General features: G+C 33.4%; 1 protein-coding gene across 21 annotated transcripts in view; it reads left to right on the top strand.

Annotated features, from left to right (window-relative positions):
• Positions 1-16,010, top strand: part of LOC143225089 (zinc finger E-box-binding homeobox 2-like) — a 258,604-nt gene that overhangs the window by 37,982 nt on the left and 204,612 nt on the right. For 2 of the 21 annotated variants that reach the window (XM_076453853.1, XM_076453852.1), the window contains exon 2: positions 6,356-6,462. The exons of 15 other annotated variants lie outside the window; for them this stretch is intronic. In XM_076453853.1, coding sequence (XP_076309968.1) covers position 6,462 — 1 coding nt within the window. In that variant the 5' untranslated portion in view covers positions 6,356-6,461. Of the gene's footprint in view, positions 1-6,355; positions 6,463-10,396; positions 11,104-11,934; positions 11,975-16,010 lie in introns of those variants that run through there. 4 more of the 21 variants (XM_076453838.1, XM_076453837.1, XM_076453847.1 and 1 more) reach the window with 4 other exon arrangements.

The raw sequence follows: 16,010 nt of genomic DNA, 5'->3' as shown, positions 1-16,010 counted from the left end.
AGGTGGGTTTGCTATATGAAAAACAAACGAACATTTAAATAATTTTTTAATTACTTTATTCCTTCAATCATGAGAAGGGTATAAACAGTAAATCTTGAGAGATACCTTTTTGCCATATAGTCTAGTGTTTGATATCCAGGAAATTATATGCATAGATTCTATGGAGAAAAGCATAGTACACTGACTCTATTTCATTTTTTTATACTGTAAGTTTATGGTAATCTGCTACCATGTCTCATTTTATTAATCATTTGTTACTCTCTCTCTCTGCTAGTTTATTCATTCAATGTTGTAAAAGCAATATTTCGGTTTCTTCGTCTTCGAAAAAACAATGTTTTTAATTTACTGGAAGAGTAATCTCTGTATGATACCTCAGCCAGCTAGAGTGTATTATGAAATATTTTCTTTACCAACGAATATGAACCTACTAAGTCTGAACAGCTGTTTCTATATTTCACAGCTTCTATTAGTGAGTAGGAACGATATCATGATATGTGATTATACCAAACAATTGGTTAGCGCGTTATAGTTTCTACAGAAGAAAAGAAATCTTTTGATACATATGTCGTATGTGTTTCAGTCATGTAGGCCAACACTTTTCACTTCTTTTCGTGAACTAACACAATTTTTAGAAGGCCTACTCATATATCGTTCTTTAAAATACACAGTTACGCATTTTTAATGAATAGCGCACGACTAAAGAAATTTTTGTCATTAGTTTACCTTTTTTTTTTCTTTTGCTTTTCATTCTCTCGCTTCTTAATAATGCTTCTTAATTTTAAACAGACAAGATGTCTGAGACTTTATTGGGCAGAGGCGGTTAGTTTGTGGGAGTAGGTTCTTTGACCTCCTTACCCATCACGTCTTCCCTGAACGGAGCGAGATGGTTACATTCATGTGTTGTGGCACTCCAAGTTAGCGACTTTACGATAACTGGTATTTGCTCTTTATTTTTTACTGCCCTAAGTACAGATTCAACATTTAGTCACAGCAGTAATAAGAAGTGTAAACGAACGCGAGAGAGAAAAAGTTTTCTAAGTTCACCCCTTCTTCCACCTTAACAAGCTGAAATTGTTTGGGTGTGTTTTATGTCATGCTTCTCAGAATCTACGAACAACCAATGCAATTGTAGCGTTTTGACTTATAAATTTATTCAGTTAAACCCTGTAGTTTTTCAATCGGTAATCCGACATTAACATGCAATTAATTATTAACGACTTTTTGATCAAAAGTAAGCTAACTGTATAAATCAGAAATAGAAAGGTATTTATATATTAATAGATCAAATTTAATAAAATAACACAAAGTACACACACAACAAGTGGTTATAATCATCAGTGCATTGAATTCTCAGTTTGATATTATAGCTATTAATGATAATTTCGGCTATAATTCCAGTAATATTTCGCGAATTTCAGATGACTTAGAAGATTTAGTTTAGTTCTTATAACAAGTTAATAATAACATTAAAAAATGTTAGCATTCCGCCTCGTATTGTAGCAGATTGTGTGACAGATAAGAATGATTTGATTGGTTTAAGTTCATCATCATTTGATACACAATATAATTAAATATGTTTCATTGTTATTTCGTTCAATACGATAAAAATGACAAGTTAACTTATTCATTAGAATAAAATGAACAGGTGTCAATGTACATTCTCACTGAGCATATTGCAAATGGTTGTTTATTTTAATGTTTCTTTACATCTCTCAAACTATGTTCTCATTCAGTGTTATAATATATAAAATGTTTAGTTACATGTTTCGTTTCAAGAACATATGTTTTAGTTTTTAAAGACACTTGGTAACACTTTACAAAAATCGTACTCTGAAAGTTACGTTTTAATTTATCAATACAAGACTGATAAGTGGTTTTGAGGGCACACAGGGCATAACGATAGATTCAATTAACATTTACGTATCTAATGCATTTGAATCAATGGCTTTTTGAAATGAGGAACAAAACGGTCAAAGAGGTGTATCTATTAAGGAACACTCTGATTAAGTATACTAATACAATTTTACGCAGACGAGGCAATAGAAAGATTTATTTGTCAGGTACTGAAGATCAAATTTTCTTTTCGCGATGCATGTAGGAGAGAATAATGTTGGAAACTATGAATCGAAAGAGATGCTACTAACTAAACATTATGAACTCTGTCAGTTGTTTAGAGAAAGTTGAGTGGCCCTTTTAGAATTCTCTCTCAGTTTAGATCCAGAAATAAATTAGCAGGATCCAATAGATTGGCTGCATGGACTTGTGTGATAGTTTTCATGGTAGGTATGAATTATATGCTAGGGGTAGTAAGGTGTTTGGGATGGGTTATAAAGATATTGATTAAATATAGTTCAAACTGAACTTGAAGGAGCTTGATAAACTGGGAATAAAGGTAACTAGAGCTACAAGAAGTTTGGGAACAGGAGATTTAAAACACTAAGTTAAATGATAGTTTTTTAAATATAATTTTGTCAGATTTAAAGATAAATATAGTAGATTCATGAGTAGGCGTAGTTGTTAATATGCTAATGTTAGAAGAACTAGGTGCAAAATTGATGAATTTGAAGCCCTAGTTAAAATAGCAGACCATACGTAATGGTAATTTCTGAAATTTGTTAGATTGGAAAATATTGATAAAATAAATTATTAATAAAAATCCAGGTTTTCAGTTATTCACCAGTGACAGACGTTGTTTTTTTTATTAAAAAAAAGGGGTGGAGTGATTCTTTATATAAGAAATGAACTTCAGTCTGTTGAAGTTAAATATATAAAAATGGTGGTTAAGAAACTGTATATATGTGGGTTGTAATCAGGAAATTTAATTAGCAATTGTTATAGACCACCTGATTAGAGAGAGCATATCAATGAGAAATTTCGTTATGAGATTGAGGTAGTTACTGATAAGAATACTAATACAGTGATTAAGGGAGACATTTTAACTCTTCATTTTCAGAAAACCAATTTTGAAACCACGATTCGGATAATGAGCTAAAAGGGTGTGTGGAAGAGATTTGTAAGTTTTATAAAAATAATTTAATTTAAAATATACATGTTCATAGAAGGATGGATAGCTGGAAAGATCAGACCTAATTGGTTTACTAAAACGATGAAAGAGTATGAGGGATAAATGCCATGAGTTTAAAAGGTTTAGATAAACAGAAAGGTTAAAAGGGTTACAGAATTATATAAAAGCTGGAGCTTTGGTTACAAATAAATTAAACAATCCAAAAAACGTGTGAGAAAAATCTGATTTATATAGCTAACCACACGAATGTTCTAATTATGTTATAATAAATCCAAGTCTTGGAATGGGCCCTCAAAGGATGCAAATGACTGATCTTTAACGTATTTTCCCTTTTATATATATAAAATAGATCTTTTTTTTTTATGAGAAGATATTACCAATATTCCTGAGATAAGAAATATTGGAATTTACCTGAACAATAAAGATTTAATATTTTGATACTTGTAGCATATTTAATAATGTAAATTTATTTTTAATATCGATGTTCGAATTAATTAAATATGTATTTACAAGGGTATGTAACGCGTATTGCGAAAATCCTGCATGTTCCTTAAATTTGTAGAAAATTCTCGAGCGTAAGAATCAACAATGTACGATGTGTATATGTAAAATACCAGTACTGTTGCTTTAACTGAAGTTTCTTGAAAATCTCCTTTCAAACTTATAAAAGGTAATCAACGCAACACGCGGAGAGAGACAGTTTACTAATATTGCTGGTTTGCTACTGTTAGTATACTATAAACCTCGGAAGCTATAATTGTGATAATCGTTTATAAATCAGAAAACTACAGATATTTGATCAGGAACGTTAATAAATTTTGAACATTAAAGAAAGCTTATCCTCAGAGAATTAACTTAAGCTTTTAGTATTTCTGCGAGGACATTAGATATTTTCGTCAATGAGGCAGCTAGCTAGCTTTCCTTCAAGAGAAAATTAATTCGTTCTCTGTGAACCATCAATAAAATATTCAGTTCCAAATCAGATAGAAGACTCGATATTGTTTGTAAGTTTGTAAAAAATTTTGTATATAAATCATTATTTGTAATAAGTAGTTATAATAACCGTAATTATAAATTGTATTGTCGTCCGTACATTAAAATATACGTGTTAAGAAAAACAGTTGTATATTTCAATTTTTTTGGCAAATATCATATATTTGATACATATTGGCATTCAATTAACTCCTAAATTAGAATTAAATTTTCCTGCTATTTGAAATAATAATACTTTAATATAAGAAATCGAAGACTCGTCCGATATAAAATATAATACGTGACGTACGTAATATAAAAAATAGAAATATTAATTAAATATTAAAAATAGATAAAGCACCAGAGCCAGACAACATTTCCCCAGGAGATCAGAGATCAGATTCATGAACTTGGTTATTTCATTTATGGTTGATCAATAGGTGTGGAAAGGTGCTTGAAAAGTAGAGGTTGATAAGGGTTGCTTTGGAAACCATACTCTGGTTATACTTACTTCTGTAATGAGAAAACATTTAGAGACGGATAAACCAAACTTTAAGAAGAATTTATGTGAAATAAGATATTATATATTAAATTCATCATGGATTTACCACAGGGAAATCTTTCCTTGCTAATACTTTTAATATTTGAGTAATTTCAGTATAATCTGCAGGACAGAAAGAGCTTGCTTTGGTGACACAAAAGGTGAGCTAAGTAAATCATACAGGTAGAGGTTGTGGATAAACTAATTATTTGGTTGATTGGATGGGAAAAAGCAAAATTTGTTTGTTATGAATCCTGTTAAAGTGAATCCTTTCTACCAGTGATAAGCCAGGATTCAGTGCGTAAGCCTTTGCTTTTACACATTTACAATAATGATATTGTTAAGAGTCTAATTACCGCATTAAGTTATTGGGTATTTTTAGCTCTATTGAGGATGTTGGGATTTACAGAATATCTTTGATCAGTTAATAAGTTTGACAAATAATTAGCAAATAACCTTTAATTGTTGTGAATATTTGGGTTATCAATATAGCTTATCTTCGATGCAGATGTTAAGCCATTCAATAGCATGATTTAAGAGACGGATCTCGACATAGCAGTGGATAAACCATTTGAGACAATGTGTTATTTTGTTTGTAACAAAGATAAAATAATTTTAGGTTGCTTTTATAGATATATTGATTAAAAGTCAAAATAAATAATTATCTCTACGCACAAACCACTAATTAGGCGTCACTTGGAATACTGTGTACATTTGTGATCTTCCAGAAAATATATTGATTTATTGGGAAAGGGTTCAGAGGAATACTGCTAGAAGGATTATGAAGATGAAAAGGTTAACTCATGGGGATAAGTTAAGATCTCTTAACTTCTCTTCTCTTCTGAGAAAAGAATGGTAAGAGGTGATCTTATTGAAGTTTACAAGATTATCAGGAGATCAATAAAATAAAACCTCTTGATTTCTTTGTGTTATATTGAAGATAGTTGGACAAGAGAACACACGTTTAAGCTTTCGAAGGAAAAAACTGTTTTATTTTTCTAACAAGGCGATTAGTTTATGAATGAGCTGTAGTTGGCAATAGTTTAAGAGGGAAGTTGAAGATTACTTTAAAAAGAAAGGATGGGTTTAAGGTTTTACGTTTCTCAATGGTTGCTGTGCAAGGATTATCTTGAGGGATTTAACGGTCTTTTGTTGTTCGTATGTTATATTATGGTAAGCAAATTCAGGAAAGTTCAAGAAACTGCCATTAAACAGTCAGGACACTGTGTAGTTACACTGATTTAATTTATAGTTTGGTAGTTCAGATCGAGACAATGCTTTGCTTTATTAACGTTTACCAACTTGTTCTCCAAAAGGTCTAAACTTTGTTTCGGTGATGGATTATACATAATGTCACTTACTTAGTAAGAGGACTATGCATATTAATTTCTTAATAATTGTAAAATCATCCATGTTCATCGTATTTCTTGTTAACCAAGTTTACCTGATAATGAGTAGCGGAAGCTGATATAATTGATAGTTAGTTATATCTTGACGGTCGAAGCCTGTTTTCAGTATGCATTACACATGTCACGAAACGTTACAGTTGTAAGGCAATTTAGTTGTGTTTTCAAATAATCCTTTGGGTGTAATTTATTTAACATTATTAAAACGTCTTTATCAAAGCTAAGCATCTCCTGTTTGTATTACAAATAAGTACGTATATATACATATATCGTGTTTAATGCTGATGTCGACAAAGCTTAAACTACTTAAGTTCATGTGATGAAGCGTGACAACAAGGCCGCTGCTAATTTATAACACTTCAATCTTAATATTTCCACAACTGATTTTCATTTACTTTTCATTTATTGAAGGTAACTGCTGAGAAGTCTTTTCACCTAAACTCGGGGCTCATGATACCGACTGGGCTATATGACATCTGAATTCTTAGCGGGGAGGGACAAAAACTGAAGTGTTAAAAGTAATTAGTGTTATTGTGGCATTCGATCCCTCTTACTCTTATAACTTCTTAATAAACTAATATTCTAGTGATGGTTATTTTAACGCTCTAATAGCGACAACTTATATAGTCTGTTTACAGGTAAACTATACAAATAAATACAAAGTTACAGTGTCTATATATATTTGTATTATCCCAGTTGAGACGATGTTACTGCGATATTTTATCTTCTTTTAAGTGTCAAAATGAATATAACTGGTGGATTATCTTTATTAATGTATATATTTTACTTAGGCCTAACTACATTTGTGCTATGTACGTTAACCCTAAAGGCATCAACTAAACATGACGTGATCAATAAAATATTCGATTAATCAAACGCTTTGGTCTAACCCTCGTGAATACTTTTGCATTATTCATTAGATGAGTGGCTGATGGCGTTCCAGCTACCATAAACTCCACTACTAAGTCACCAGCTCTCTGTCAGTACGTTGGCTTCTGTTAGACATGTTTCTCTGACTGGTAATGCAAAATAGGCCTCCAATAACATATTGTACAAAATAATCGTTGCAAAGTAGTCGTCCTTGTTTATTCACGTGCTTAAATTCATACTACTGCCATTTTTATCCAATTTTATAATTCACTTTTATACTGGTTTTTAACTTTTTAATTCAAAATTCTTGCTGAATGCTTTTTCAGCAACAGTGCTACAAAATGATTCCTAGCGAATGTTTCTGTCATTAACAGCCAGTTAGACTAAATTATGAATGCTGAACCCAAACAGACAAATAATTCTGATAAGCGTCACCCTATTTGTTTATTTCTGTGATTGGCCCGGCAAGGCCAGGTTACTGGTAAGAGCGATCGATACATAATCTGAGGGTCACTAGTTCGAATCTCCGTCACACCAAACATGCTCGCCTTTTCAGCCATGGGGGCATTATTATGTGCGATCAATTCCACTATTCGTCAGTAAAAGAGGAGCTCAAGAGTTGGCGGTGGGTGTTGATGACTAGCTGCCTTCCCTCCAGTCTTGCACTACCAAATATAGGAACGGCTAGCGCAGATAGCCTTCGTATGATTTTGCACGAAGGTCAAAACAAACAATCTTCAGAAAATATTCACTAGCCTTTATTTTAATAATAAATATTATATACCGACTGCTAAATATTCATAATATTAGGGTCGCGGGTTCGAATCCCCGTCACACCAAGCATGCTTGTCCTTTCAGCCATGGGGGCGTTATTATGTGCGATCAATCCCACTATTCGTTAGTAAAAGAGAAGCCCAAGAGTTGCCGGATGGTGTTGATGACTAGCTGCCTTCCCTCTAGTCTTGCACTACCAAATTAGGAACGACTAGCGCAGATAGCCTTCGTGTAGTTTAGCACGAAAGTCCAAAAGCAATCAAACACTTTCAGATATCATCAGCAAGATACTACGTTTTGTGTTGATTTCGCTTGTTGGAGCGAGCAAGGTTAGGTTTCGAGTTTCTTTCTCGTACGAGTCTTGAAGACGTCTAGAAGAAAAATTGTTATTCTTTTCTGTTAAAATCAATTGTTGTTTGAGAATTCATTGCGAGTTATGCATACACATTTATACATACATGCATTCGCGTGTACACCATAAACAAGTGCGGTTATTTGTTACATACTGACGATCATTGTATACATTGCTAAGGAACAAAGAGAAAGAGATAATTTTTACTCTGTTATTTTTTTCTGCTTTACATATACTACAACATATCTTTCTTTGATCAAAATATAGTTTAAAAGTAACAATTAAAATACTATAGTTTAATTTAACCAATATTCAAAACTTGTATTATTCTTATTGTATGTACCTGAATTATCACAGAAATACATAAGCATGCTACAGTTTTGTTTTTTTTGAAAAACTTAAAATGTTGCAAACGTGAGCTGTTTTCCTATAATAATTAAGAACTAGTTAGATTTTATGAAAAACTGACAAGTAAAATAAAACTGATTTTCGCTAATAATCTCATAAATTATGATGTTCATATTTAACTACCATTTATGTTTTACTTCGAAAATTTTATAATAAAAACTGAACTTGGCAGTTAAATGCCCCACTGTCTCTTATGTTATCTGAAGCTGCCTTGCCCTACAGAGGGCGCTTACTTTCGTAGCTTAATTTAGTTTTAACTCTTATGATTAGGACATCCTGTTGTTATTGGCGTTCACATCACGTGATTGATTGTCTCTGACGTAACAGGTAATGAGTATACCCTTCTCACCTGTTAACAAACCAAACATGATAGAACCCACTTAATACCCGTTTTTACAGCAAGCCAACATATTGTTTTAAATGGCTGACTCATAGTTTGGATCGTCATGAGCCCCAATTAGACAAATAATTGATTTTCTTTTGGCCAATAGAAGTAAGTTCGACCTGTGTTAACGTCGTTGGTTGCATTATTTAATTATTAAGACTAGTCAGTGTAGAATAATTTTCGCATGTAAATATTTGTATCTGTATGTTTTATTTAGGTACCAGACATTAAATATATCTTTATAATGTACCGTATAATCTAATATTACCAAAATATTTTGGAAGCTGATGATCTATCAGAATTTTCAGCTTATCATTCACAGTCGAGTGTTCTTTGTTTGTATTACTATCATGTCGTGAATGAACGTACTTTTGTAAATAAGTAGATTTTAATGTATATATGTCATGTTTCAACCTATTTCGTAGTTTTAAGAGTTCATGATTAATTTTTCTCATCCAAACGTTAAATAAATGGGCATTATTTTCACAGAAAAAATTGTATATTTAATATTTAGTTTCCAAATATATATATATTTTTTGAAAATTAAGGGTGATTCCATAATTGCTAGTTGATTTTTAAGACACTGTAAACCACACAATATTAACAGAACCGTGATTGTTACATAAATGTAGTTAAAGTACCCGTTTTAAGAAAGGAAAGTTTCTGGCATAACGTAATTGGGTATTCTTATAGGGCCCGGCATGTCCGGGGTTTGTTAAGGCACTCGACTAGTAATCTGAGGGTTGCGGGTTCGAATCTCCGTCACACCAAACGTACTCGCCCTTTCAGCCATGGGTGCGTTATAATGGGACGGTCAATCCCACTATTCGTCGGTAAAAGAGTAGCCCATGAGTTGGCAGTAGGTGGTGATGACTAGCTGTTTTCCTTCTAGTCTTACACTGCTAAATTGGGAACGGCTAGCGTAGATAGTCTTCCTATAGCTTTGCGCGAAATTCAAAAATAAACAAACCATCTTTATATCCTTGTGGATGTAGTTTGTAGTTGATAAATAAAGCTTCGTTTGTGCTTACTCTTCTTTTTGAAGACTCCTAAAGAGTTTGTAGAACAAAACAGAGAATCATTAAACAGAATGTAGTGCATTTTGTGTGTTACAAATTAGGTATATTTTCTTATGCGATTTATTTTGACAAAAAAAATTCACAAAAAAAACGTCCTGTCGGAAGGCAACAACAACGGGGAACTTACTGAACAGACGACAGTCATTATTATCACTTGTAAAGAAACTAAACGTGTATGTGTCGCTCTGACATACATATATTCAGAACGCTAGTTCTCAATGAATTTTTACATATCTATAATAGAGTGTAAGTGTTTTTTTTTGGGTTTTTTTTCCCATACAGCCTGTTCCTCATTTTTACAAATCAGACACAGTCTTTGAAATTCTTCTTGGACAAAATGCAAGGTTTAAAAGAATGATTTTTCTTATCTCTCAATTACGTATATAGGAGTTAAGTTAGTGAGATGTCTTTGAATGACATTTTATGGATAGTGTTTACATCTTTGTTTTCAAGTGACGTCACAAAACTCCGTTTCACCCTGTGGTGGCCCCGCCTACTCCTTTAGAGAGACAACAGAGAAGAATAGAGAAGTGTCGATTGATTGGGTTAGTTCTATAGTTGACATGAGCACGGCGCTGAAAGCTGGCTGGACACGGGGCTGTTTGGTTAAACTGTGTTAGAAACAAATGATTCTTGGAGCAAACCAGAGTCCTATGAGGAAAAGCCTCCCATAACTATACGTGTGTGAGAGAGGGAAACTGATAAAGTTTATTTAAGAAAGAAGGCAATATAACATTAAAAAAAAAGGCTTTGTAGCGTTTTATGTTTGTGACGATCAGAAACTTCTGTTTATTTTCAAATTTAAAATAGACAACGTGAAGAAGACTTTCGTCCAAGACGTTTTTCTCTGTCATTTGGACGAGTACGTATTACAGTCAAAAAACCTTCTAACCCCCTCCGTAAACACAGAAGACGTATTTGTCAGCAGTTAGAATCGTCCACGTATGTTGTACCTTTGTTACTTCCAGTGTCCCATATCAAGCAAATGACGAAGAAATTTCGCGCGTTTTTGTTTTATACCTATGTTCGACGAATATCAATAAGATAAGATCAATTCAGCAGAATAACTTAAATAACTAAAATGTATTCAAAGGAATGAACTAAGTCTTGTGGTATATGCATCAGCGTTTCGCATAGTTGAATTTCACTAGGACATTTTCTCACCTTTCTGAGAAGCTATCCCGTTGCAGATTGGCTACAAGATAATTCCACAGAAATATGTGGACTGCTGGATATATCCCTTACCTAGGCCTAATGGCGTCAGGAACGTGGTGGCAGCGTCAATCTTCTGGTTAGTTTCAATAATTTCATTATATCGAAACTTTAATAACTATGCATATGCCATCCATATATAACTTATTATTCATTAGAGTAAATCAGTAACAGCTGTTGCGTGTAATAACTTGTTTTGTCATATCATATGCTTCAGACAACACTCTTCGTTGTAGCAACGTAACCCATTTTAATATCCTCATTATATACTGGAAATGTGTGAAAATTATAGTTTCTTGGATTACGTTTTATCTTCCTAGGAGGTTTCATTTTGTTAGATTCTTAGGGTTATATAGCAGCTAATACTTTGCATGATGGGAACAAGTGAATCTCGAGGGTGATTTTGAACGCATTGCCTCGGTGTGTCATTTATTTTCAGGTTTATAAAATTTAAATTCAAGGAATATACTTTCGTTAGACTGTGTTTAGAAGTGTATCTACAAATTGCACGATTCCTATACATACACATATATATTTACTGGATTCTAAAGCATTGTTGTGATTTATTTGCTTTCATTTAATGATCAAACGTAACGTTAATATCGAATTTCACTAAAGTTGGCATGTATCATAGCTCAGTAGGTATATGGTTACATCTTCGTCCCAAGACAGAAATAACGTGTGTTCGAAGGGCGATGTTATGGTGGTTGGTGATGAGCAACTTTTACGTTTGTTGATACGTTCGTCTTGATGAAGTAATTATACAGTAAGCTCGGTTGAAGGCTACTATACCTTGAGCAAACGTAGGTTTAAAAGCTTAGATAGCTGTTGATCTTAGAGAATTAGGTGTCTTCGGGGTACTCCTTGCATCGTAACCAAGTATTTAACCATCAAAATGAGAGCTTTGTGAGGAAGAGTTAGGGAAATGCGGAACAAGAAGTTGGTCACAGGTTTGGTTTCCCTTCGTTTTCTTATACTTTTACCTAACTTTATCTCGTACCACCTGCATTTTGTGCGTTAACTTTACAATAGGAAATGAAACTGCAATTAAAAAATATTCTCTATTAACAATGGTACAGTATAAAGGCCTAGTAAGCTTCAAAATCTAGTTCATTAAAGGTACAGATCGCTATTTTAACTCGGCTCTCTAACGAACATCTTATTCTACGGGTCTACAATTCTTATTTTATCTCATTGTTACTGATCAGTTGGTGAAAATACTGTCTTAGAAAGACAATCAGAATATTAGTTAACCTTGTCATTTTGCACTAAACACTAACACTCTTTCTCAGTTCCAACTTGTTTTGTTTCTTAGTTTATTTACAGTGGTTAACACTAACCTGTAATACAATCAAATAACTAGGTTTATGAATAAGAAAAACATGCGTTTCAGGATCGTCCATTAGCGTAGAAAATAAACTATTTTCAGGATCGTCCATTGGCGTAGAAAATAAACTACTTGATGAAAATATACTATTTTAAGTCTCGCAAAATTTTGATTTCTCAGCTCTTTAACTTCATTGAAATTCATAATATATGCAACTTAAGATACACGATTTCAGTACTAAAGTTTTATAAGATTCAGTTTCCACTAACAAAACTTGACTCTTTGTCTGATAAACATACGTATTGGTGTGTTTATTGCGGCATAACATTTTTCAGCGCCAGCCTGCGAGCGTAACAACAATTGTACAGAGGAATATGGTATTATTTATAACACATACTCATGCAGTGAGAGGTGCGCTTGTTTTTTACCGCTGTTTGCATGAGACCTGTTGTAATATTAATCGTCCGTTGCATGTTTCATGAGAAGTGGGAAATACTTACGTAAAATAGTTGAAAACTTGTCCACTAGACGGCGCGAGAGCTTGATGAAAATAAACGACAGTTTTATCAGCTAGCGGTAGAACCGTGTTAGGGCCATTTGTGGGTGAATTTTTCTAAATAATGAAATATTGTTTTATTTTGTTTTTATCGAGAAACACCAAAACTGATAAATTTGCTTTGTGAGAGATGTATAAAGGAAATAAAAACAAAGCAATGTAGAGTGTTGCGCAACAAACAGTCTGTCAGGCTTGTAACGAGGACTGTGAGTGGCCTATTGGTTAGCATGCTGGAATATTAATATGAGAGTTCATGTTTCGCATTCTATTTCTTTAAAATTTAACTTGTCACTTTGAGATCACGAGTGCATTAAGAATTTGAAGGTCAAATCCTACTATTCAATTAGAATAGCCCAAGAATTGGCGCTGAATGCTCTTAACTAGTTGCTTTCCCTCTAGTCTGTAAGGTATAATTTAGGGATGGCTGGTGCAGATAGACATTTGGTAGTTTTGCATGAATATTTGAAAAAAAGTTCCGAAGAGGTATCATGTCATTTATTGTGTTTCGTTGTATTTAGCTGTATCAGAAACCATGGTAGAATGCTTAAGAAAATAAGACATTAAATATAATATTAATTTTAAATAAAAGACCAGCAATTTATAAGACAGATTGAATTACTGGATGAAAGTAATATCTTAATCTCAGACTGAGTGTAGAACATAAGTAAATAATATAACGATTCGTTAATTAACAAGTGCTTAAATTTCATTGGCTTATTCGCCTTCCCAAAGAGTTATGGAAGTTACAATGAAAAATCACGGCGTATTCTAAATAAACAGTCCTATAAAAGAGCTGCAGAAAAATACAGGAGGGAGTTGCGCGGTTTAAAAGCGACACCTGGATTTGGTTGGTGACAAAAGACTGCCGAAAGTAAGAGAAGGGAACGTGCCACCTAGCTATTGTACTTTTAGCTGTTTTGTTCACGATGTCTGGGAACCAGGCGTCTGATATAATACTTCTTTTACAATCTCTTTTAACGGTTTCAACCTTTGTTAGTTAGTGAGGCCACAGCACGCGCCACCTATATATGGTTAGTTAGTTCTTGTCATTGTTGAGTATACAGGACACTAGTCCTTTTATTAAACGTATAAAGAAAGTGACGGAAAACGGTTGACAATTATACCGAGGTGTGTGGCTGTCACGTGCAAATTTCACTTTTTGTTTTATTATAACTGACTCATTGAATTTTGTTTTTATATTGAAAACTAGAAGAAAACTGGACAGACGTTGTGTGAATTCAGGTTTAACAAAAGGTTATCTTAGGACATGAAAAGTTTCTTCCCTTATATGTAATTGTAACTCGCACAAAAACGCTCATAAAAAATTCAAAACAAAACGTGAAATTCCAAATTTCCATGTATTTCCACATAGACCAAACAAACCTTCATGCTAAGTTTAGTGAATATCCATCAAAAGGGGCAAACTAGTGGTAAAAAACGCAAAAACACCCAAAAAACTGCAAAATGCAAAACTTATTAACATGTATATATCTCCCCATAGACCCAAAAATAACTCCTTATCAAATTTGAAGATCCAGCTACATGAGATATAGTAGTGGTAAAAAAAACGCGCTAGTTTTAGTCCATAAAAATCATAAACTACAAAACTGAAAATTTGCATGTATCTACCCATCCATGGACCCAATGAATATCCATACAAAATTTGGTAATAGTTTATCTACAGAGACGAAGTAGTGGTAACAATGCCCACAAAAACTGCAAAAGTGAAAAATTGTATGTTCCTTCAAATTGACCTAATGAACTTCCATACCAACTTTAGTGAAACCTACATCCTGGAAAGTAGTTGGAAGCACAGACAACAGTCAGTGCTGTTGTACTATTATACCGAGAAGAAAGGATAGATACATTTTTTTTATTTGAAATTAATATTGGCAACAAAAGATAATTACTTGCTTTCTGCTGTTATTAATAGGATAAAAATAGAGTTATATCAGTCCTGTTTTAGGGGCCATTGACTGTTGTGCTTTGGGGCCCGGAATTGCTTTATATTCTCGGGTAATATTTGAAATGAACGTGATGCGAATTTCTGTAAAATGTCTTAGAATGAATACCGTGTTTCAGTTCTTCATTTCCTTTTCATTGTATATTTATAACATTCTAAGCTACATCAACAGTATATTACATGTTTATTACGTTAAGTACTGAATACATGCGACTATTAGAGTACCTCACATTCGAACTGGGGTTCGAAACGAAAAGCAGGCACACATAAAAACAAGAAACAAAGTAGAGCGTGTACTCTCCAAGACAATTTTTTATGTCCTAACATCGGTTTACTGTTACGACTTTTCTATGCTACATCTTTTTATTTTACTTTCCTTTTTCATTCTCTTGGGTTTTTTTGTTGTTGTTGTTTTTTGGAATAGTTTAACGTTTTAGCCCCCTAACGGTGAAGATAGAATTGGAATGTACTCATTTGAATGGTAGTCTGTGTGTATCCTAACATGTGAGGTTTTCTTTATGCGTTAAAAAAGAAGGGAAAAAACACACGAAATTTTGACATCTTGTTTTTCCTTCCTCCTCGGGGACATGTCGTTTTTCTTAACAATATAGCACTGAGGTTTCCACTGTTACAGGCTTTTATATACATAGCTTGCCTCATCCGTGCCGCTCTCTGCATAGACCGTGGTCTCTGTTCGTGGCTATACCCTGGTGGAAGCTAGCGGCTCCAAATGATATTTCCTTGTAAGCTTGTTGTTTTATCTTCTTAGTGGCTTGTTCCAGGTAGTAGCAAGTTATATACACAAGTCCTTCACCGACTCTCTTCATCATTCATACAGTTTTCGCGGAGTGTGTTAACGCGGCGTTTTAATTTTCGGTGTCACATTCCTACTGATACGAAGGCTACTGAACATAAGTCAGTTCTTTTATGTTGTTTTCAGCTATGTAGTACGTTGTTTCAGGTTGTTTTACATTTATAAGTTATGGAAGGTTACAGTAACGTCCCAGATTTTGTTATATGTACACACACAACATATATATATATATACATAATGTAAAACTATGGAATATTTATTTTAGAAAAGTTGTAAAACTTGGATTGAAAATACATGTATGATCTTAATGCTCGACATTCGGAAGT

The sequence above is a fragment of the Tachypleus tridentatus genome, chromosome 9 (genome assembly GCF_004210375.1).
Source record: "Tachypleus tridentatus isolate NWPU-2018 chromosome 9, ASM421037v1, whole genome shotgun sequence".
NCBI classification, from domain to species: domain Eukaryota; kingdom Metazoa; phylum Arthropoda; class Merostomata; order Xiphosura; family Limulidae; genus Tachypleus; species Tachypleus tridentatus.
The sequence above is the reverse complement of the archived record's forward strand: the minus strand, read 5'-3'. Positions and strand labels throughout refer to the sequence as shown.